At 50.9% G+C, this 22,695-nt stretch overlaps 1 protein-coding gene across 2 annotated transcripts in view; it reads right to left on the reverse strand.

Annotated features, from left to right (window-relative positions):
- LOC132394539 (uncharacterized) overlaps positions 1 to 22,695 on the reverse strand; it is a 44,485-nt gene that overhangs the window by 11,665 nt on the left and 10,125 nt on the right. The window contains exons 2-3 of one of the 2 annotated variants that reach the window (XM_059970823.1): positions 12,267 to 12,593; positions 10,443 to 10,655 (exon numbers count right to left, since the gene is read on the reverse strand). In XM_059970823.1, the coding sequence (XP_059826806.1) occupies positions 10,443 to 10,655; positions 12,267 to 12,572 (519 nt within the window). In that variant the 5' untranslated portion in view covers positions 12,573 to 12,593. Of the gene's footprint in view, positions 1 to 10,442; positions 10,656 to 12,266; positions 12,599 to 22,695 lie in introns of both variants that reach the window. The other variant, XM_059970822.1, reaches the window with a different exon arrangement.

Genomic DNA, 22,695 nt, shown 5'->3' on the forward strand with positions numbered 1-22,695 from the left:
GTGTAATTTGTAGACCACTTCCTTACTACTGTTTGGGGGTCTGTATACAATTCCCATCAGGGTCTTTCCTTAGCTCTATCCACAACAACTCAACACCTCTGACCATATGTCACATCTTTCTAATGATTTAATTTTATTTTATACCGACAGAACCATACCACCCCCTTTGTCTTCCTTCCTGTCCTTTCAATACAATGTGTATCCTTGTTCACTAAGGTCCCAGCTATAATCTTCTTTCAACTATAATTTAGTGATGCCTACCACATCATACTTGCCAATCTGTTACCATGCTGCAAGTTCATTGACCTTATTCCATATATTGTGCACATTGAAATATAACATCTTTCATCCTGTATACGCCTTTCCTGATTTTTTTCTGACTTTACTTGCAACTCATCCTGGTAACTGCAATTTTACCCTGTCGTCAGCCTCTCCTTGCTAGGAATCTCTCTACACATTGCCACTGTTTGTAAACCAACTACCTTATCTTTGGCTCTTCCACTCTGAACTAAATTGGATTGACTTTTCTTACATCCTTCACATACATGAGGAGTAAATATCTTTACATTACGTCTCCATTTTGTTAAGTTTTTAAAATTTTTCCCTTGTACGGCCTCAATGCACTGTGCAAAAACCAAGTACTTTTTACTGTATATGGCAATAATAAACTCAGTTTCCCACACTTACTCGCGCTCACCTTCTCTCCCACATTCCCATCAGCGGACCCTGGATTCCCCCAACTACACTCAGCTGGGGAGAGGGACCTTCCTGGCCTGGGATGTGGGGAGCTTTCAGAGGAACTCACAGAGGGTCACACAGAGAGCGTACAAGCTCCACACAAACAGCATACACTGGGGGGAGGGGGCTGACATGTCACCTGTAGAGGAAAGTTCTGATGGTGGGGGGTGGAAGGGGAGCAGAGAGGACGTTGCACCAAGGGATGTCTTGGTGCTCATTGGTCTGAACTGGGGAAGAGACATCCTGCCAGGTGGCTTGGATCACTTGCTCAGGGATGGCTGCAGTGGGGAATAAACTTCTTTACAGATGGTGGATTTGCTGAGGAGGGGGTGGAAACAGATACGAGGGTTCACCCCCAGTGGCTGCTATGTAACTCTCTGCCCTACTTGCCGTTCCCAGGGACACACACCAAGGCAGACATCAAGTGCTGCTGGAAGATCATCAACCGCTCAGTTTGCGCGACACCTGTTGGTCTCCCAGCACAACGAGATGGCCACGAGGGAAAGCCGCCGATCGTCACGTTCCAGGTCGCGGGAGCACCTGCTGAGGGACACACTGAAGCTTGGTGCAGCTAGAACTAATGCTTTGTGGGAAGGGCCACACACAAAAGGGCTGAGTTATGTGGGAAGACCCTCGAACAAAAAAAAATGGACATTGTGTCAGGGAGCTACGTGAGGGGCAATGGTGCTATGCTTGTTTTATATTGGTTTTATTTAGAGATTGAGCCCGGTAACAGGCCCTTCCATCCCAAAGAGCACGTGCCACCAGTTACACACATGACCAATTAACCAAGTAACCCCTAGAATGTAGAACAAACCCACACAGTCAATGGGTGAACACACAAACAGCGGGGGAACTGAAGCTGGCTCACTGACGCTGTAATTGCTTTACACTAACCAGTACACTACCATGCTGCCAAATACGTGTTGTGTTTCTGTTTCTGCTTTCTACTGAATGTACCGACCATGAATGTTAAAGTTAATGTTTTGGACCGTTTATTCCTTTGTTTTATCGTGAATAGTAGCAGAGGCTAGAATCGAACCCGGGACTCTGAGCTGGGAGGCAGCATCCTTACCTACTGCTGCACTGCCCTGCCCAGAGGCATCCATGTTCTGGACATTGCTTGTCACGTGAGGAGTGTTTGATGGCTCTGGGCCTGTAGTCGCTGGAATTCAGAAGAATGAGGGGTGACCTCATTGAAACCTATCGAACGGTGAAAGGCTTTGATAGAGTGGATGCCGAGGGGACGTTTCCAATGGTGGGAGAGTCTAAGACCAGAGGACACGGCCTCAGAATAGAAGGACGTCTTTTAGAATGGAGAGGAGGAGGAATTTCTTTAGCCAGAGAGAGGTGAATGCATGGAGTTTGTTGCCACAGGCAACAAGTGTTTGTGTATATTTAAGGCGGAGGTCGAAAGATTCCTGATTAGTCAGGGCATGAAGGGATATGGAGATTGGAATTGAGAGGGTAAATGGATCAGCCATGATGAAATGGTGGAGCAGACTCGATGGGCCAAATGGCCTAATTCAGCTCTTATGGTCTTATTGCACCTTGGAAAGGAGGCACAGGTCCCAGAGAGGGGCAGGAGAGCTGTACAGGGGACCAGGGATAGATGGGAGAAATGTGATCCTCATCCTTGGAGGCTGAGAAGAGATTTCCTAACGGAGAAAGATTGTATCTGGTTTAGGTGAGTTAGACTGGGGGAGAGTGTCCCAGGAGGGCTGTCGGGAAACTCGAAAGCATTGGCACCAGATGGTGTGAACCCCAGGGCCCTGGAGGAGTGTGCTGAGCAGCTGTGTGGAGTATTTTCATCTGAGTCTCAGCCCGGAAAAGGGCCCAATTGCATGGAAAACATCATGTATGGTCCCACTATCTAAGAACGGCCAACTGAAAGTCTTGAATGATTACCATGCAGTGGCCCTGACCTCACACATCATGAAGAGTCTAGAGACCTCCGACCCCAGGTCAGATCAGCCCTGGGTCCCCTGCAGTTTGCCGACCAGGATCACACCGGATTTGATGATGCTGAATAGAGACATTTGGATAAGCAGGGTAGCGCTGTGAGGATCATGTATTTGATTTCTCAAGTGCCTGCAATATAAGACAGCCCTCATGTCTGGGGGAAAAGCTCCATTTCATGCAGGTTGGCACTTCCATTGGGACCAGCAGACTGGCAGACAGTATGTGCGGCTTCAGTGCTGTGTCAGACCTGGCTGTAAGCAGCACTGGGACCCCAACGGGGACTGTACTGACTCCCCTCCTGTTTACCCTGTGTACCTCAGACTTTAGATACAACACTGGATCATTTCACTGCAGAGATTCTCTGATAACTTAGGAATATAGAGGGAGGATGGGAGGATGAATCCAGGGCCGTGGTGGAGGACTTTGCGAATAAAGCAAGCTGAATCATCTGCAGCTCGACATCAGTCAGACAAAGGAGGTGGTGATGGATTTTAGGAAGGCCAAGTCTGTACTGCTCCCGCTTACTATTGATGGTGAGGACATGGATGTGGTGAGGACCTGGGGTGCACTTGGATGACAAACTTGAGCAGGGCACCAACATAGAGGCTGTGTACGAGAAGGACCAGAGTCGCCTCCACTTCCCGAAGAGACGGAGGTCCTTTGGAGTACATAGGAGATTGGTGGGTAAAATCAGAGCACATGACATTGGGGGGAAGGTATTGACATGGATAGAAAACTGGTTGGCAGATAGAAAGCAGAGGGTAGCGGTGAATGGGTGTTTCTCGGAATGGCAGGTAGTGACTAGTGGGCTGCCACAGGGCTTGGTATTGGGACCACAGCTGTTTACCATTTACATCAACGATTTAGATAAAGGCATTGAGAATAACATCAGCAAGTTTGTTGATGATACTAAGCTGGGTGGCAGTGTGACATGTGATGAGGATGTTAGGAGAATTCAGGGTGACTTGGATAGGCTGAGTGAGTGGGCAGATACTTGGCAGATGATGTTTAATGTGAATAAGTGTGAGGTTATCCACTTTGGGAGTAAGAACAGGAAGGCAGATTATTATCTGAACGGTGTAGAGTTAGGTAAGGGAAAAATACAAAGAGATCTAGGACTCCTTGTTCATCGGTCACTGAAGGTGAATGAGCAAGTGCAGCAGGCAGTGAAGAAGGCTAATGGAATGTTGGCCTTTATTACAAAGGGAATTGAGTACAAGAGCAAGGAAATCCTTTTGCATTTGTACAGGGCCCTGGTGAGACCACACCTGGGGTATTGTGTACAGTTTTGGTCTCCAGGGTTAAGGAAGGACAACCTGGCTGTAGAGGAAGTGCAGTGTAGATTAACAAGGTTAATTCCTGGGATGTCCGGACTGTCTTACGCAGAGAGGTTAGAGAGACTGGTCTTGTACACGCTGGAATTAAGGAGATTGAGAGGGGATCTGATTGCAACATATAAGATTATTAAGGGATTGGACAAGATAGAGGCAGGAAATATGTTCCAGATGCTGGGAGAACCCAGTACCAGAGGGCATGGTTTGAGAATAAGGGGTAGGTCATTTAGGACAGAGTTAAGGAAAAACTTCTTCTCCCAGAGAGTTGTGGGGGTCTGGAATGCACGGCCTCGGAAGGCAATGGAGGCCAATTCTCTGGATGCTTTCAAGAAGGAGCTAGATAGGTATCTTATGGATAGGGGAATTAAGGGATATGGGGACAAGGCAGGAACCGGGTATTGATAGTAGATGATCAGCCATGATCTCAGAATTGTGGTGCAGGCTCGAAGGGCCGAATGGTCTACTTCTGCACCTATTGTCTATTGTCTATTGGAGTATGCAGTCCTCTCCTTCACATGTTCTACCCATTTGTTGTCTCCAGTACAATCTGCTATTCAGTGGTGTGCTGGAGCAGTGGCATCAACATGGGTGATGCCAACAGGCTCAATAAGCTGATTAGAAAGACTGGCTCTGTTATAGGAGTCAAAATGGACACACTGGAGGCTGTGGTGGAACAAAGGACCCTACGGAAAATCCTGGCAATTCTGGAAAATGTTTCTCACCCTCTGCGTGCCACCTTGGCTGAACAGAGGAGCACTTTAAGTGATAGACTAAGACAACTGCGCTGCTCCAAAGAGGGTAATACCTCTTTGGCCATTACCAAAGAGCCATTGGGCTTTATATTGAGTCAACCTATAGCTGGGGAAGTGATGACCCTCTCCTGTCAGACTGCTTAAGGTAACTTATTTTTTATTCTTTCTTCTCTTCTAATATTTGTATATCTGTGCACTTATAGTTCTACTGTGACACTGTAATTTCCTTTGGGATCAATAAAATATCCAAATATCTATCTATCTATTAGAAATCTGTGGGATCCGTGTTCAAATTTTTTGGAATAAGAACCAGGGAGGAAGAAATAACCAGCTGGAGGGACCCGTAGCCAGCAGGGGGCATGGATGAGTCAGCCAGGACTTGGAGGGAAGCTGAAAATGAGAACATCCCTTGCTACTGTTGGTAGTAACTGCAGGGGGCATTTCCTCAAGTCTTCAACATCCATCTTCAAAGTTCACCACTATCCGATCGTGCAGCTACCATCGGGCGCTGAGGTACAGAAGCCTGAAGTCCCAACACCACCAGGTTCAAGGACAGCTACTTCCCTTCACCCATTCAGTTCTGCAGTAGTGACAGGGAATTCCATAGTCAGAGGAGCAGACAGAAGATCCTGTAGATATCTGGATGGTATATGGTCTCCTTTGTGTCAGGGTCAGGGATGTCTCAGACTGGGCCCATAGCATCCTAAAGGGGGAGGTTGAATAGCCGTAAATCATGTTAGATATTGGTACAAATAACATAGGTAAGAAAAGGGATGAGGTCCTGAAGTGGGAATATAGCAAGTTACGGAGAAAGCTGGAAAGCAGGAGCTCATGGAAAGTAAGCTCTATAATGCTGCCTGTGCCACATGCCAGTGAGGATGAATGTGTGGCTAAGGAATTCGTGCAGGGCGCAGGGTTTCAGATTTCTGGATCATTGGGATCTCTTCTGGGGAAAGTACAAGAAGTACCGGTTACTCCTTGGGAGTAGGTTTACTGGAGATGTTGGGATGGTTTAAACTTATTTGGCCGGGGGATGGGAAATAGAGTTATAGGGCCTGAAGATGGGACAGCTGCTATACAAGCAGAGGCAGAGTGTAGTGAGACTGAGGAAAAACAGACAGATGATAGTGCAAAACTGCGGTCAGTGAAATGATTTTAAGTGTAATATGGGGGCAAAATCAAAAAGGGTATAAGTCCTGACTGAAGGTATTACATAGTATTTGAATGCACATGGTACACAGAATAAGGTAGATGATCTTGTAGCACAGTTAGAGATTGGCAGGTATGATGATATGGGCATCGATGAGCAATAGCTGTAAGAAAATCATAGTTGGGATACACATTATATCGAAAGGACAGGCAGGTAGGTAAAGGGGGTGAATTTGCTCTGTCGGTAAAAAATGAAATCAAATCCTGAGAAGGAGGTGGCATAGGATTGGAAAATGTCATATCATTGTGGGTAGAGTTAAGAAATAGCAAGAGTAAAAAGACCCTGATGGGAATTCCATACAGGCCTCCAAACAGTTGTCAGTATGTGGGGTGTAAGTTAGAACAGGAGATGGGATGGGCATGTACAAAGGGGAAAGTTATGATAAGGATTTCAATATGCAGGTACATTGAGAAAATCAGATTGCTTCTGAATCCCAAGAGAGGGAATTTGTAGAATGCTTACAAGATGGGGTTTTTGAGCAGCTTGTGGTTGATCACATTAAGAAAAAGGCAATTGTGCGATGAAGCAGATATGATTAGGGAACTTAAGGTAAAGGAGCCCTGAGGAGGCAATAATCACACAATGACACAATCCACCCTGCCAGTTGAAAGGGAGAAGCTAAAATCAGATGTATCAGTATGACAGTACAATGAAGGGAATTACAGAGGAACGAGAGAGGTGCTGGCCAAAGTCGATTATGAGGGACGCTATCAGGGATGACGGCAGAACAGTGACGACTGGAGTTTTGGGGAGCAATTCAGAAGATGCAGGATAGATACATCCTAAAGTTGAAGAAGTAGTCTAATGGGAGGATGACACAACCATGGCTGACTAGGGAAGTGAAAGACAGCATAAAAGCAAAGGAGAGGACCTATAAAGAGCAAAAATTAGTGGGAGCTCAGAGGATTGGTAATCTTTTAAAAACCAATAGAAGTCAACAAAAAATCGATAAGAGAGAAGAAATATAAAGGTAAGCTAGCCAATAATATCAAAGAGGATACCACAAGTTTTTTTCAGATACATAAAGAGTAAAATAGAGGTGACAGTGGATATTGGAAGCTGGGAAAAAATGCTGGAGAGGGAGTAATGGTGGGGACAAGGGAATAACGAATGAGATTAGTAAGTATTTTCCATCAGTCACTGTGGAATATGCCAGCAATTGAAGGGGTGTCAGGGAGGAAGTGAGTGTAGTTGCTGTTACTAAGGGGAAGCTTGGGCAGCTGCAAGGCCTGAAGTCACAAGGACCAGATGGACAACACCTCAGCATTCTGAAAGAGGCAGGTGAAGAGATTGGGGAGGAATCAGCAGTGAGCTTTAAAGATCATTAGATTCTGGAATGGTTCCAAAGGACTGGAAAATTGCAAATGTTCGTTAAGTTTTTAAGAAAGGAGAGAGGCAAAAGAAATGAAGTTACAGGCCAGGTAGCCTGACTTCAGTAGCTGGGAAAATATTGGAGTCCATTATTAAGAATGAGGTTTCGGGGCACTGAGAGGCACATGATAAAATATGCCCAAGTCAGCATGGTTTCCTTAAGGGAAATCTTACCTGATAATTCTGTTGTCAGGTAGGAGAGGCTGTGGTCAAGGGAAGCATGCATGTGCCTGTGCTGAGGTGATTGTACAGAACCAGCCTGCTGTTGTCTCACTGAGCACTGCCCGTTCCAGATTTGGTTTAATCCAGAATGAGTTACATTGCTGATTGCTTCCAAACCAAGGCCAAACCTGGACCAAGTGATTGGGGTCAGACACACACCTCCTGACTTTTCACTGCTCCCAGTGTACACCAGAGTTCGAGGGTCCAGGACCAGATCCTCAGCAAGCACGCCCCAGGAGTAGGGAAGGGTGATGGAGGGGATCACAGATAGTGGGGCAATTTTTTCATGTCTGGTGAGGAGGCAACATTTAAAGGGGCGATCTAAAGAGTTCCGGGCTCCCAGGGTCTACCCACTCACAAGCAGACTGGTACAAGCTAATGGCTAGGACAGAGTATCTGACGACTGGTCTTTGAAATTAAGCATTCATTGTCTCTTATTTTGTCTCCATGGTTGTAGCCTGACCTTCTGGGCATTCTCAGCATTCTGTTTTTATTGCACATTTCTAACATCTGTGTTTTTAAATGTATTTGGGCAATCTTGTCAGTCCCATTTCCTTAAACACTTCCGTGTAACCCATTCTCTCTCTTCCTCAATCTCTCTCAATGTCTCTTTCTCCCTCTCTTTTAACTGTCTCTCTCTCAATGTCTCTTTCCCTCAACATCTTTCTTCCAATGTCTCTCTCCCTCCATCTCTCTCACTCCATGTCTCTCCCTCCATGTCTCTCTCTCTACGTCTCTCTTTCAATCTCGCTCAATATCTCTTCCCCCTCTCTGTCTCTCGCAATGACTCTCTCTCCCTCAACCTCCTCTCTCCCTCTGTCTCTCCTTTCCTCTATCTCCCTCAAAATCTTTCTCAATGCCTCTCTTTCACAATATCTCTCCTGCTCTCTCACATTCCTTTTCGATGTCCCTCTTTCCTTTTCTCTCTATCTCTCATTCATTTTCTCCCCATCTCACTCCCTCACTCTCGTAAACTCCCTCTCTCTCAAAGTTGCCCTCTCCTCTCTCTATCTCTCCCCCTCCCTCAATTTCTCTCTCTCCTCTCACATTTTCTCAATGACTATCTCCTTCTTTCTCAATCTCTCTCCCTCTCTCAATATCTCTCTCCCTCAATCATGCTGTCTCCCTCCCTTTCCATGTCTCTCTGCCCTCTCTCTCTTTCATGTTCTTTCTCAATCTCTCTGTCTGTTTCTCAATGTCTCTCCCTCCCTTCCTCCCTCTCTTTCATTTTCTCAATGTCTCTCCCTCTCTCTCTTAATGTTTCTCCCTCTCAACATCTCTTTCGCTCTCTCAATGTCTCTCTCCTTTTCTCGCTCTCTCCCTCTATCTGTCTCAATCTTCTCCTTCACATCCTTGTTTTATCATCTGATTCTCCTACCCCACTCACCCACATTAGGGGCAATTTATAGTGGCCAATTAACCAGCAGACCTGAGATGTGGGAGGATATCACAGCATGCAGGGGGAGTCCACGTGATCACAGGGAGAAGGTGCAAATTCCACACACACACACAGACAGTGCACAAAGTTAGGTTTGAACCCAGGACCCTGATGTCTTAAAGCAGCGACTCTATCACTCTGTTGTTTCGTTGGGAACTAGTCTAATTTCCTGAAGTGAAGATAATAAACCTAATTTGGACAAATTTCACAACATATGTCTGTTGCAGTAACAACAACAAAGCCTGGATTAGGCTTAGTCCATCACAGGCAAAGCCCTCCCAACACTGAAAACCCCTACAAGGAGCGCTGCCACAAGAAAGCAGCATCCATCATCAAGGAGCCCTCCCACCATCCAGGCCATTCCCTCTTTTCACTGTTGCCATCAGAAAGGAGGTACAGGAGCCTGAGGTCCCACACCATCAGGTCCAGGAGAAGTTATTACCCTACAATCATCAGCTCAACTCTGAACTGACTCCACAACTCATGTTTTCAGTGTGGTGAACTACATATACCTGTCTGGACACGGCCCCCCCCCCACCCACTGACTGCTTCTGTGGCTCCTCCCACGGACCCCGGAACAAAGGCTATTGGAGACACAGGCCCGGTCTCAGTCTCCAGGATGTAGCATGATGGTCAATTGCTGCTTGTTCTTTCTTCAAGCCAATAAAAGCCTATATCTTGCCTCACGTCTCTGAGAGTTATTGATGGTGCATCACACGCTCAGTAGTAGCTCCTTCCCCTCTGCCTCCGGATTTCTGAACAGACTGTGAACCCATGAACATTTCCAGCCGAGTTCTGCTCTCTTTTTGCGATTTATCGTATGTTTCTTCAGAGGTACAGTGCAAAACAGGTCTTCCAGCCCAACAAGTGGAAGCACCCACCAACCCACCTATTGAACCCCAGCCTAATCACAGGATAACTTACGGTGACCAATTAACCTACTAACCACATATTTTTGGAATGTGGGAGGAAACAGGAGCACCCAGAGGAAACCCACTTACTAAGGAGAAGGTGGCGCCAGAACAGAACTCCAAACTCTAACATCCCCTGCAGTAACAGTGTCACACAGACTGCCACGCTACCGTGGCCCCACCCCCACATCTTTTGTCTTCCATGGTACTGCTGCCACAGAACAAGGAATTTTTCGACCTGTGTCAGTGACAATAATCCTGATTCTGAATCTGAAACGCAAGCTTTTCACCGTATCTCAATGCATTTTAAACTTATAAACCAGCGTCTATTTAGCCAGGCACGCGCAGAGTGCACGAGACACTGGGCACTGGCCACGGGCTCCCACTCACTGTGAGCGCACTGCTCTGTCCCAGTGTGGGTGGGGGCAGGGAGCAAGGAAGACCCCCGCCCCCACAGTAAACCCGTAACCCTGCCCGCCGCAGGGAGAGGCCGAGGACACCTACCGTGTGTCCGTGATTGGTCAGCGTGAGGAGCGGGTCCAGGCTAAGGTGCCAGACACCCTGCAGGTGACAGCTTCCCCTTGCTGCGACGCCGGTCCCATCCTCAGCCCTGTCTGGGCTTCCGCTAGGCTGGCATGGCTGCACGGGTTCAGGAGGTGCCGTTTGGCAGGGGTCCCCCTCGCCCTCCTCCTCTTCCGCCTCCTCACTGTCCCCCGTCTGTGGTGAGAAAGATTCGCGGGTTACCTCCGGACACTGGGACAGGAATCCCTGACACCAGGATACCCCAGATGCACTGGAAAACCTCTGAATACAGGATCCTCCCAACCACAGAGACCAAACAGGTTAGCGTATCTGCCCTATTTCCCCTGGAGAGGCCCTCAACACACTGGGAGACCCCTTATTCACCAGGAGAACCCAGCCTCGCCAGGATATCCCTGACACTTGGAGGGCCCCACTCACAGGGGCAACACAAATCTAGAAACCCCCGTCTCTCCGGGAGACTTCAGACACTAGGTGAGCCCAACCCAAAGAGAACCTCTCCAACCCGACTCACTGGGAACCACGGGACCCCAGACTTATCGGTAGACCGCTACTAAACGGGAGACACTGATGTAGTGGGAGAGCCCAACTCAGTGGGAAGCTTCCAACCTGGGATTCTCTGTCCCTGAGATCCATTCAGCCATGAGATATCTGCCTCCCAACTCATCGGAAGACCCCTGACTCACTGCGAGAGCCCGAATTCCAGAATCTTCTCCGGAATCCCAGAATCTCTCTGAGCCCAAGGCCCTTCCAACCCTGAGATCCACCCACCCCCTTCCCTGAGGATCGACATCCACTCAGCACCCTCCTCCCCCACTGGGACCCTGTTCTGTCCCAGCCACAGACTGGCTGAATGTTGGCTGAGGATCTGGTGACCTTCAGCATTGGCAAGGTATCAGCTGGGGACTTCCCCCACCCCAGAGAGCGACCAACGCCAGCCCCCGCCTGCGAAGGTTAAAGCTCCATGCTTCACACAAAACCAGGTCACCTGTGGGTGTCAGGACCTGTCAGCTGATCCTCTTGCCACACATTGCTTACCCAAAAGATATCACGGGTGGGGAGGGGGAGGAGTAAGGTAGACAGCTGTAGTGGATGCCACTAAGTCCTGTCCCTGTCATATCTGTGCTAAGGGGTCCCCCAAGGTCAGCGAGGTGAAGCCCATAGGTTTGGGCTTGACGTTGGTAAGATGGCTTCTGGGCAGAAAACTGGGCAAGCCTGCTGGTAAGTCCCCACCAGACGGAAAGCCCAAAGTATGGGCTTCATCTCGAGAACTCCACGCGTCTACCTTTCCTTTTACCTCCCAACCAAGTATTTCCTGGCTTTGCGGGTCGGGGGATGACCCGGGGCGTTGGAAGTCCTGTCCAAGGATGCCTCATTTGGTCATTAAGGACTGAGGTCAAACCCGGCCCCATGCTGGACTTGCTACATGAACACCGGTCACTGGGGGCCAGTGCAGGCTATCCCTTGATTTTCAGCCTCCCGCCACTGAGGTCTGGTCTTTAGCCTCTCCCCTTAAATTTAACCCCATCCTTAGGCTGAGGCCATTTGGCCCATCAAGCTCCTCTGTCCATCAGGGCATGGGTGACCTTTTTCCTCAGAGTGCCTCTCCTGATAGCCACCCCCCACCCAGCATCCCTCGGTTGCCTTAACGTACACAGAACTTTACCCTGTCCGTGGACGCCTGCTCTCATAGCAGTTTCCCACCTCTCTGTTGGACTTTCTGGATGTGTTTAGAGAGAGGGGGTAGCAACGTGGAGCAGGGGGAGAGGCAGTGGGGAGAACACTCACCAGGCCGCTGTCTGCACTGGTATCCAGCTCCGAAGTCTCGGAAACAGGTGAAATCTGGGTGGGCATCTCACCCGGAGTGTCGCCTCCCGCTGATGTCCCGCCGGAAGGGAGATTGGCCGGAGCCAGGACCTCCAGGTAGATGGAGACTTGGCACCTCTCCTCCGCCCCTCTGCCTTCTGCAACGGGTTCCGACATGCCCACTCCTCCTTCTCCCCCGGGGGCGGAAGCAGGCCCTGCGGGATCTGGCCGGGGAAGGTCATCGGCCGTGTGCGGGGTTTCTGGCTCCGGCGACCCTTCCATCTCCATTACTGCTGCCGCTGTCTGCTCCTGCACTACGAGAGAGAAAGGGATCGTCAGCATGGAGATACAACGACCACCCCCCCAAACCCGACAAAACCCAACAGCACCCCTGATCCACCTGACCCTCGGAAGAGAGCACGTGGTGCGTTCCGGGCAATCCGGTTCTGCAGCACACAGAAAGAGTTCACAAATGGCAAGGGCCGTTCATCAGAATTAGCGTAGATGATCGTAAAGTTGGCGAGGAAACTCGGGAAATGGCAAGCCACAGCACTGACACCAGCCCCACCCACCTGCAAGTGTTGGCAAAATCCTAGCTAAGGAAGGGGTGCCATTGATTGCTCTACAGAGTCAGTTAACACAATTACAATACAGGACACGGTCATGTGTACGGGAACACTCCCTCAATACCGAGGACACGGTGACTGTGTATGGGAACACTCCCTCAATACCGAGGACACGGTGACTGTGTACGGGAACACTCCGTCAGTACCGAGGACATGGTGACTGTGTACGGGAACACTCCCTCAGTACCGAGGACACGGTGACTGTGTACAGGAACACTCCCACAGTACCGAGGACACGGTGACCGTGTACAGGAACACTCCCTCAGTACGGAGGACACGGTGACTGTGTACAGGAACACTCCCTCAGTACGGAGGACACGGTGATGTGTACGGGAACACTCCCTCAGTACCGAGGACACGGTGACTGTGTACGGGAACACTCCCTCAGTACCGAGGACACAGTGATGTGTACAGGAACACTCCCTCAGTACCGAGGACACGGTGATGTGTACGGGAACACTCCCTCAGTACCGAGGACACGGTGAGTGTGTAAGGGAACACTCCCTCAATACCGAGGACACGATGATGTGTACGGGAACACTCCCTCAGTACCGAGGACACGGTGATGTGTACGGGAACACTCCCTCAGTACCGAGGACACGGTGATGTGTACAGGAACACACCCTCAGTACAGAGGACACGGTGATGTGTACGGGAACACTCCCTCAGTACCGAGGACACAGTGATGTGTACGGGAACACTCCGTCAGTACCGAGGACACAGTGATGTGTACGGGAACACTCCGTCAGTACCGAGGACACGGTGATGTGTACAGGAACACTCCGTCAGTACCGAGGACACGGTGACTGTGTACAGGAACAGTCCGTCAGTACTGAGGACACGGTGATGTGTACAGGAACACTCCCTCAGTACAGAGGACACGGTGACTGTGTACAGGAACACTCCCTCAGTACCGAGGACACGGTGACTGTGTACAGGAACACTCCCTCAGTACTGAGGACACGGTGACTGTGTACGGGAACACTCCCTCAGTACCGAGGACACGGTGATGTGTACAGGAACACTCCCTCAGTACCGAGGACACGGAGATGTGTACGGGAACACTCCCTCAGTACCGAGGACACGGTGATGTGTACGGGAACACTCCCTCAGTACCGAGGACACGGTGATATGTACGGGAACACTCCCTCAGTACCGAGGACACGGTGATGTGTACAGGAACACTCCCTCGGTACAGAGGACACGGTGATGTGTACAGGAACACTCCCTCAGTACCGAGGACACGGTGATGTGTACAGGAACACTCCCTCAGTACCGAGGACACGGTGATGTGTACGGGAACACTCCCTCAGTACCGAGGACACGGTGATGTGTACGGGAACACTCCCTCAGTACCGAGGACACGGTGATGTGTACAGGAACACTCCCTCAGTACCGAGGACACGGTGATGTGTACAGGAACACTCCCTCAGTACAGAGGACACGGTGATGTGTACGGGAACACTCCCTCAGTACCGAGGACACGGTGATGTGTACAGGAACACTCCCTCAGTACCGAGCACACGGTGATGTGTACAGGAACACTCCCTCAGTACGGAGGACACGGTGATGTGTACAGGAACACTCCGTCAGTACGGAGGACACGGTGACTGTGTACGGGAACACTCCGTCAGTACCGAGGACACGGTGATGTGTACGGGAACACTCCGTCAGTACTGAGGACACGGTGATGTGTACAGGAACACTCCCTCAGTACGGAGGACACGGTGATGTGTACAGGAACACACCCTCAGTACCGAGGACACGGTGACTGTGTACAGGAACACTCCCTCAGTACGGAGGACACGGTGACTGTGTACGGGAACACTCCGTCAGTACCGAGGACATGGTGATGTATACGGGAACACTCCCTCAGTACCGAGGACACGGTGATGTGTACGGGAACACTCCTTCAGTACCGAGGACACGGTGATGTGTACAGGAACACTCCCTCAGTACCGAGGACACGGTGATGTGTACAGGAACACTCCCTCAGTACGGAGGACACGGTGATGTATACGGGAACACACCCTCAGTACCGAGGACACGGTGACTGTGTACGGGAACACACCCTCAGTACCGAGGACACGGTGACTGTGTACGGGAACACACCCTCAGTACCGAGGACACGGTGACTGTGTACGGGAACACACCCTCAGTACAGAGGACACGGTGATGTGTACGGGAACACTCCCACAGTACGGAGGACACGGTGATGTATACGGGAACACACCCTCAGTACCGAGGACACGGTGATGTATACGGGAACACACCCTCAGTACAGAGGACACGGTGATGTGTACGGGAACACTCCCTCAGTACGGAGGACACGGTGATGTGTACGGGAACACTCCGTCAGTACGGAGGACACGGTGACTGTGTACGGGAACACTCCGTCAGTACCGAGGACACGGTGATGTGTACAGGAACACACCCTCAGTACCGAGGACACGGTGACTGTGTACAGGAACACTCCCTCAGTACGGAGGACACGGTGATGTGTACAGGAACACTCCGTCAGTACGGAGGACACGGTGACTGTGTACGGGAACACTCCGTCAGTACCGAGGACATGGTGATGTGTACGGGAACACTCCCTCAGTACCGAGGACACGGTGATGTGTACGGGAACACTCCCTAGTACAGAGGACACGGTGATGTGTACGGGAACACTCCCTCAGTACGGAGGACACGGTGATGTGTACAGGAACACTCCGTCAGTACGGAGGACACGGTGACTGTGTACGGGAACACTCCGTCAGTACCGAGGACACGGTGATGTGTACAGGAACACACCCTCAGTACCGAGGACACGGTGACTGTGTACAGGAACACTCCCTCAGTACGGAGGACACGGTGATGTGTACAGGAACACTCCGTCAGTACGGAGGACACGGTGACTGTGTACGGGAACACTCCGTCAGTACCGAGGACATGGTGATGTGTACGGGAACACTCCCTCAGTACCGAGGACACGGTGATGTGTACGGGAACACTCCGTCAGTACCGAGGACACGGTGATGTGTCCAGGAACACTCCCTCAGTACAGAGGACACGGTGATGTGTACGGGAACACTCCCTCTGTACAGAGGACACGGTGATGTGTACGGGAACACTCCGTCAGTACCGAGGACACGGTGACTGTGTACAGGAACACTCCCTCAGTACCGAGGACACGGTGATGTGTACAGGAACACTCCCTCAGTACCGAGGACACGTTGATGTGTACAGGAACACTCCGTCAGTACCGAGGACACGGTGATGTGTACAGGAACACTCCCTCAGTACCGAGGACACGGTGATGTATACTTGAACACTCCGTCAGTACGGAGGACACGGTGATGTGTACGGGAACACTCTGTCAGTACTGAGGACACGGTGACTGTGTACAGGAACACTCCCTCAGTACGGAGGACACGGTGACTGTGTACGGGAACACTCCCTCAGTACCGAGGACACGGTGATGTGTACGGGAACACTCCCTCAGTACCGAGGACACGGTGATGTGTACAGGAACACTCCCTCAGTACCGAGGACACGGTGATGTGTACAGGAACACTCCCTCAGTACCGAGGACACGGTGACTGTGTACAGGAACACTCCCTCAGTACCGAGGACACGGTGACTGTGTACAGGAACACTCCCTCAGTACCGAGGACACGGTGACTGTGTACGGGAACACTCCCTCAGTACCGAGGACACGGTGATGTGTACAGGAACACTCCCTCAGTACGGAGGACACGGTGATGTGTACAGGAACACTCCCTCAGTACGGAGGACACGGTGACTGTGTACGGGAACACTCCCTCAGTACCGAGGACACGGTGATGTGTACGGGAACACTCCCTCAGTACCGAGGACACGGTGATGTGTACAGGAACACTCCCTCAGTACCGAGGACACGGTGATGTGTACAGGAACACTCCCTCAGTACCGAGGACACGGTGACTGTGTACAGGAACACTCCCTCAGTACGGAGGACACGGTGATGTGTACTGGAACACACCCTCAGTACAGAGGACACGGTGATGTGTACAGGAACACTCCCTCAGTACCGAGGACACGGTGACTGTGTACGGGAACACTCCGTCAGTACCGAGGACACGGTGATGTGTACAGGAACACTCCCTCAGTACGGAGGACACGGTGATGTGTACGGGAACACTCCGTCAGTACTGAGGACACGGTGATGTGTACAGGAACACTCCGTCAGTACCGAGGACACGGTGATGTGTACAGGAACACTCCCTCAGTACGGAGGACACGGTGATGTGTACAGGAACACTCCCTCAGTACGGAGGACACGGTGATGTGTACGGGAACACTCCGTCAGTACCGAGGACACGGTGATGTGTACAGGAACACTCCCTCAGTACCGAGGACACGGTGATGTGTACAGGAACACTCCCTCAGTACCGAGGACACGGTGACTGAGTACAGGAACACTCCCTCAGTACCGAGGACACGGTGATGTGTACGGGAACACTCCCTCAGTACCGAGGACACGGTGATGTGTACGGGAACACTCCGTCAGTACCGAGGACACGGTGACTGTGTATGGGAACACTCCGTCAGTACCGAGGACACGGTGATGTGTACGGGAACACTCCCTCAGTACCGTGGACATGGTGATGTCTACAGGAACACTCCCTCAGTACCGAGGACACGGTGATGTGTACAGGAACACTCCCTCAGTACGGAGGACACGGTGATGTGTACGGGAACACTCCCTCAGTACGGAGGACACGGTGATGTATACGGGAACACTCCCTCAGTACCGAGGACACGGTGACTGTGTACAGGAACACTCCCTCAGTACGGAGGACACGGTGATGTGTACAGGAACACTCCCTCAGTACCGAGGACACGGTGACTGTGTACGGGAACACTCCGTCAGTACCGAGGACATGGTGATGTGTACGGGAACACACCCTCAGTACCGAGGACACGGTGATGTGTACAGGAACACTCCCTCAGTACCGAGGACACGGTGACTGTGTACGGGAACACTCCCTCAGTACAGAGGACACGGTGACTGTGTACGGGAACACTCCCTCAGTACCGAGGACGCAGTGATGTGTACAGGAACACTCCCTCAGTACCGAGGACACAGTGATGTGTACAGGAACACTCCGTCAGTACCGAGGACACGGTGACTGTGTACGGGAACACTCCCTCAGTACCGAGGACACGGTGACTGTGTACGGGAACACACCTTCAATACCGAGGACATGGTGATGTGTACAGGAACACTCCCTCAGTACCGAGGACACGGTGACTGTGTACGGGAACACACCTTCAATACCGAGGACACGGTGATGTGTACAGGAACACTCCCTCAGTACCGAGGACACGGTGATGTGTACAGGAACACTCCCTCAGTACCGAGGACACGGTGATGTGTACAGGAACACACCCTCAGTACCGAGGACACGGTGATGTGTACAGGAACACTCCCTCAGTACCGAGGACACGGTGATGTGTACAGGAACACTCCCTCAGTACTGAGGACACGGTGATGTGTACAGGAACACACCCTCAGTACCGAGGACACGGTGAGTGTGTAAGGGAACACTCCCTCAGTACCGAGGACACGGTGATGTGTACGGGAACACTCCCTCAGTACGGAGGACACGGTGATGTGTACAGGAACACTCCGTCAGTACGGAGGACACGGTGACTGTGTATGGGAACACTCCCTCAGTACAGAGGACACGGTGACTGTGTACGGGAACACTCCGTCAGTACCGAGGACACGGTGATGTGTACAGGAACACTCCCTCAGTACCGAGGACACGGTGATGTGTACAGGAACCCTCCCTCAGTACCGAGGACACGGTGATGTGTACAGGAACACTCCGTCAGTACGGAGGACACGGTGACTGTGTATGGGAACACTCCCTCAGTACAGAGGACACGGTGACTGTGTATGGGAACACTCCCTCAGTACAGAGGACACGGTGACTGTGTATGGGAACACTCCCTCAGTACGGAGGACACGGTGACTGTGTATGGGAGCACTCCCTCAGTACAGAGGACACGGTGACTGTGTACGGGAACACTCCGTCAGTACCGAGGACACGGTGATGTGTACAGGAACACTCCCTCAGTACCGAGGACACGGTGATGTGTACAGGAACCCTCCCTCAGTACCGAGGACACGGTGATGTGTACAGGAACACTCCGTCAGTACGGAGGACACGGTGACTGTGTATGGGAACACTCCCTCAGTACAGAGGACACGGTGACTGTGTATGGGAACACTCCCTCAGTACGGAGGACACGGTGACTGTGTATGGGAACACTCCGTCAGTACCGAGGACACGGTGATGTGTACGGGAACACTCCCTCAATACCGAGGACATGGTGATGTGTACAGGAACACTCCCTCAGTACCGAGGACACGGTGACTGTGTACAGGAACACTCCGTCAGTACTGAGGACACGGTGATGTGTACAGGAACACTCCCTCAGTACCGAGGACATGGTGACTGTGTACAGGAACACTCCGTCAGTACTGGGGACACGGTGATGTGTACAGGAACACTCCCTCAGTACCGAGGACACAGTGATGTGTACGGGAACACTCCCTCAGTATGGAGGACACAGTGATGTGTACAGGAACACTCCCTCAGTACCGAGGACACGGTGACTGTGTACAGGAACACTCCGTCAGTACTGAGGACACGGTGATGTGTACGGGAACACTCCCTCAGTACGGAGGACATGGTGATGTGTACAGGAACCCTCCCTCAGTACCGAGGACACGGTGATGTGTACAGGAACACTCCCTCAGTACCGAGCACACGGTGACTGTGTACGGGAACACTCCCTCAGTACCGAGGACACGGTGATGTGTACAGGAACACTCCCTCAGTACCGAGGACACGGTGATGTGTACAGGAACACTCCCTCAGTACCGAGGACACGGTGATGTGTACGGGAACACTCCGTCAGTACCGAGGACACAGCGAGTGGGTACAGGAACAATCCCTCACTCTTCCTGTACTGAGGCAACCAGAACTGAGCGCTTTGCTCTAGGTGTGGGTAACAGGAAATTTTCAGAGCTGTAACACGTGTGGGTTTGTTGCTGCCTGCACCGTGCAGCTCAGATTGCAGCAATGCATCCTGAACCGCTTTCATGCTCAGCAGGCTCCTGCAGCCTTGCAGCTGCAGTGCACTCTCCACAAGTACCGCAGGACCGCACTGCCCGCTGCCGAGAACAGCCGTGCAGTCCGGCTCCCGTGCAGCTGCAGGACGTGACCTTGCCCACCCACGGACAGCGCCAGCTTCCCTTTCCTGCCATTCCACTCCTCGCACACTTCAGCTCTTCATTCTCTTCCACCTCCTGCTCTGCCTTCACCCCGCAGCGAGCCCAGGCCCTGCTCGGCCAGCAGTGCTGACACCGACTGAGGAAACTTTTCCTTGGTGTCAGCAGAACAGAAGAGATATTCATTGGCCTCTGGATTGGGAGGCGGCCGTGCACTTGTTCCTGTCTATATAACCAGAGACTCAAGTTCCTGGTAGTAAATATTACCAATAACCTGTCTTGGACCAACCATACAGATGGTATGGCCAGGAAAGTTCTCCAGTGCCTCTGGAGGCTAAAGAAATTGGGCATGTCCCCATCAACCTTTGCCTTGCTTTTGTCGAAGCACTGTGGAACGCCGCCTGTCTGGGCGCATCACGGCTTGGGAAGGGAACTGGGACCACAAGAAGCTGCTGGAACTTGCGGACACAGCTCAGTGCATCACAGAAACCAACCTCCCCTCCATGGACTCTCTGCACTTGTGGCTGCCTCAGTAAAGTGGCCAACATAATCACCCAGCCCGGACATTCTCTCTTCTCCCCTCTTTCGTTGGGCAGAAGATGCAAAAGCCCGAACTCACAGAGCAATGAGCACTGTTAGCAGGCTATCGAACAGATGAAGAGGAAGAAAGCCCTTGGGCCCGGCTGGAGTCGCCGGGACTCCGTCGTGACAGCGATTTTTTTTTAGCAGGCCTTCTTGCTTTCTCGAGGCCGAGTTGCTAGCTCACCGCTCGACCCAGCACGGATGGAAGGGAGCCGGCTGGATACAAACTCAGGAGACTTCGCCCCGAAGTCCAGCGCGGATGCCACCAGCCGGCAACACTATTGAACGAATGGTTTCCTAGTACTGTATGACAAGATGGCCTCTTGATCTCACAATCTACCCTGTTATGGGTTTACACCTCAATCTTCACCTGCACTGCACTTTCTTAGTAACTGTAGCACTTTATTCTGTTATTGATTTACCCTGTGCCCTCTTCAATGATTTGGCAAGCTTTTCACTGTACCTCAGAACTGATAAACCAATTTACCTCTCACTCAGCCTATTACCTGATTACTCCTGGCACAGAGTGCCTCCTCAGTATTCAGCCACAACCCTTTCTTCACATTAACCAGTAGTACAATGAGGGATTTTAATCAATTTAACTGAGGATTTTTATTTGTGAATTACATGCTCTTTTTTTTTGCACAGTAGAGTCAAAAGAAAACAGGGAAATTTGTAAAGCATAAAAAACTAAAAATTCAAAACCTGAAATGTCAGCAGTTCAAAAATATTCATCCCCACTTTGCTCAAGACTTAGTTGAACCACCCCTCACAGTTATTACAGACTTGTTTTGAATAAGTCTCTGTTAGCTTTGCACAATATGATAGGGCAAGTTTTGCCCATTTCTCCTTGCAAAGTTGTTCAAGCTGTGCCAGATTAGTTGGGGAGTGGCATTGGACAGCAATCCTAAGGCCTTGCCAGCAATGTTTGATCAGAATAAGGTCAGGACCCTGAAAGGGCCACTCAAGGACATGAATTTTCTTCAGTTGAAGCCACACCGTAGTTGCTCTGGCAGTGTGCTTTGGACCATTGTCCTGATGACAAAATGAAGTTCCTCACCAGTTTAAACTCTCTTGCTCCAGGCAACACACACAAAATGCTGAAGGAACTCAACAGGCCAGGCAGCATCTATGGAAAAGGGTAAACAGTCGACATTTTGGGCCAAGACCCTTCATCAGGACAGGAGGAAAGGATGAAGAGTCAGAGTAAGAAGGTGGGAGGAGGGGAGGAAGAAATACAAGGTAGGTGATAGGTAAGACCCAGAGAGGGGGAGAGGTGAAGTAAAGAGCTGGGAAGTTAATTGGTGAAAGGTAAAGGACTGGAGAAGGAATCTGATAGGAAGGCCATGGAAGAACGGGAAGGGGGAGGAGCACCAGAGGGAGGAGCACAAGAGGGAGACGATGGGCAGGTAAGGAGATAAGGTGAGGGAGGAAAATGGAGTGGGGGATACTTAAGGAAAATGGGGGGGAGGGGAGTGCATTACCAGAAGTTTGAGAAATCAATGTTCATGCCATCAGGTTGGAGACTACCCAGACAGAATATAACATGTTGCTCCTCCAACCTGTGTGGCCTCATTGCGGCAGTAGAGGAGGCCATGGACCGTTATGTTTTTATCTCTGTATATAGCAGCATTCATTTTCCCATCAATCCCGATTAGATTTCCAGTCCCTGCTGCTGAATAGCATCCCCATAGCACGATGCTACCTTCAGCATACTTTCCATTAGGGCTGATGTCACCTAGATTTTATCTACACCTACTGCCTAATGTTGAGGCTAAGAGGTTACATGTTAGTCGTATCTGACCACAAGACCGTCTTCTACATCTTTACATCATCTTTAAAGTGGTGCCTTGCAAAATCTTTACAGCCAAGGATGTGCTTTCTTTTTAGCAGGGGCTTTTTCCCTGCCACACTTCCATAAATACCCTTTTTG

Source organism: Hypanus sabinus, chromosome 5 (genome assembly GCF_030144855.1).
Source record: "Hypanus sabinus isolate sHypSab1 chromosome 5, sHypSab1.hap1, whole genome shotgun sequence".
Lineage (NCBI taxonomy): Eukaryota > Metazoa > Chordata > Chondrichthyes > Myliobatiformes > Dasyatidae > Hypanus > Hypanus sabinus.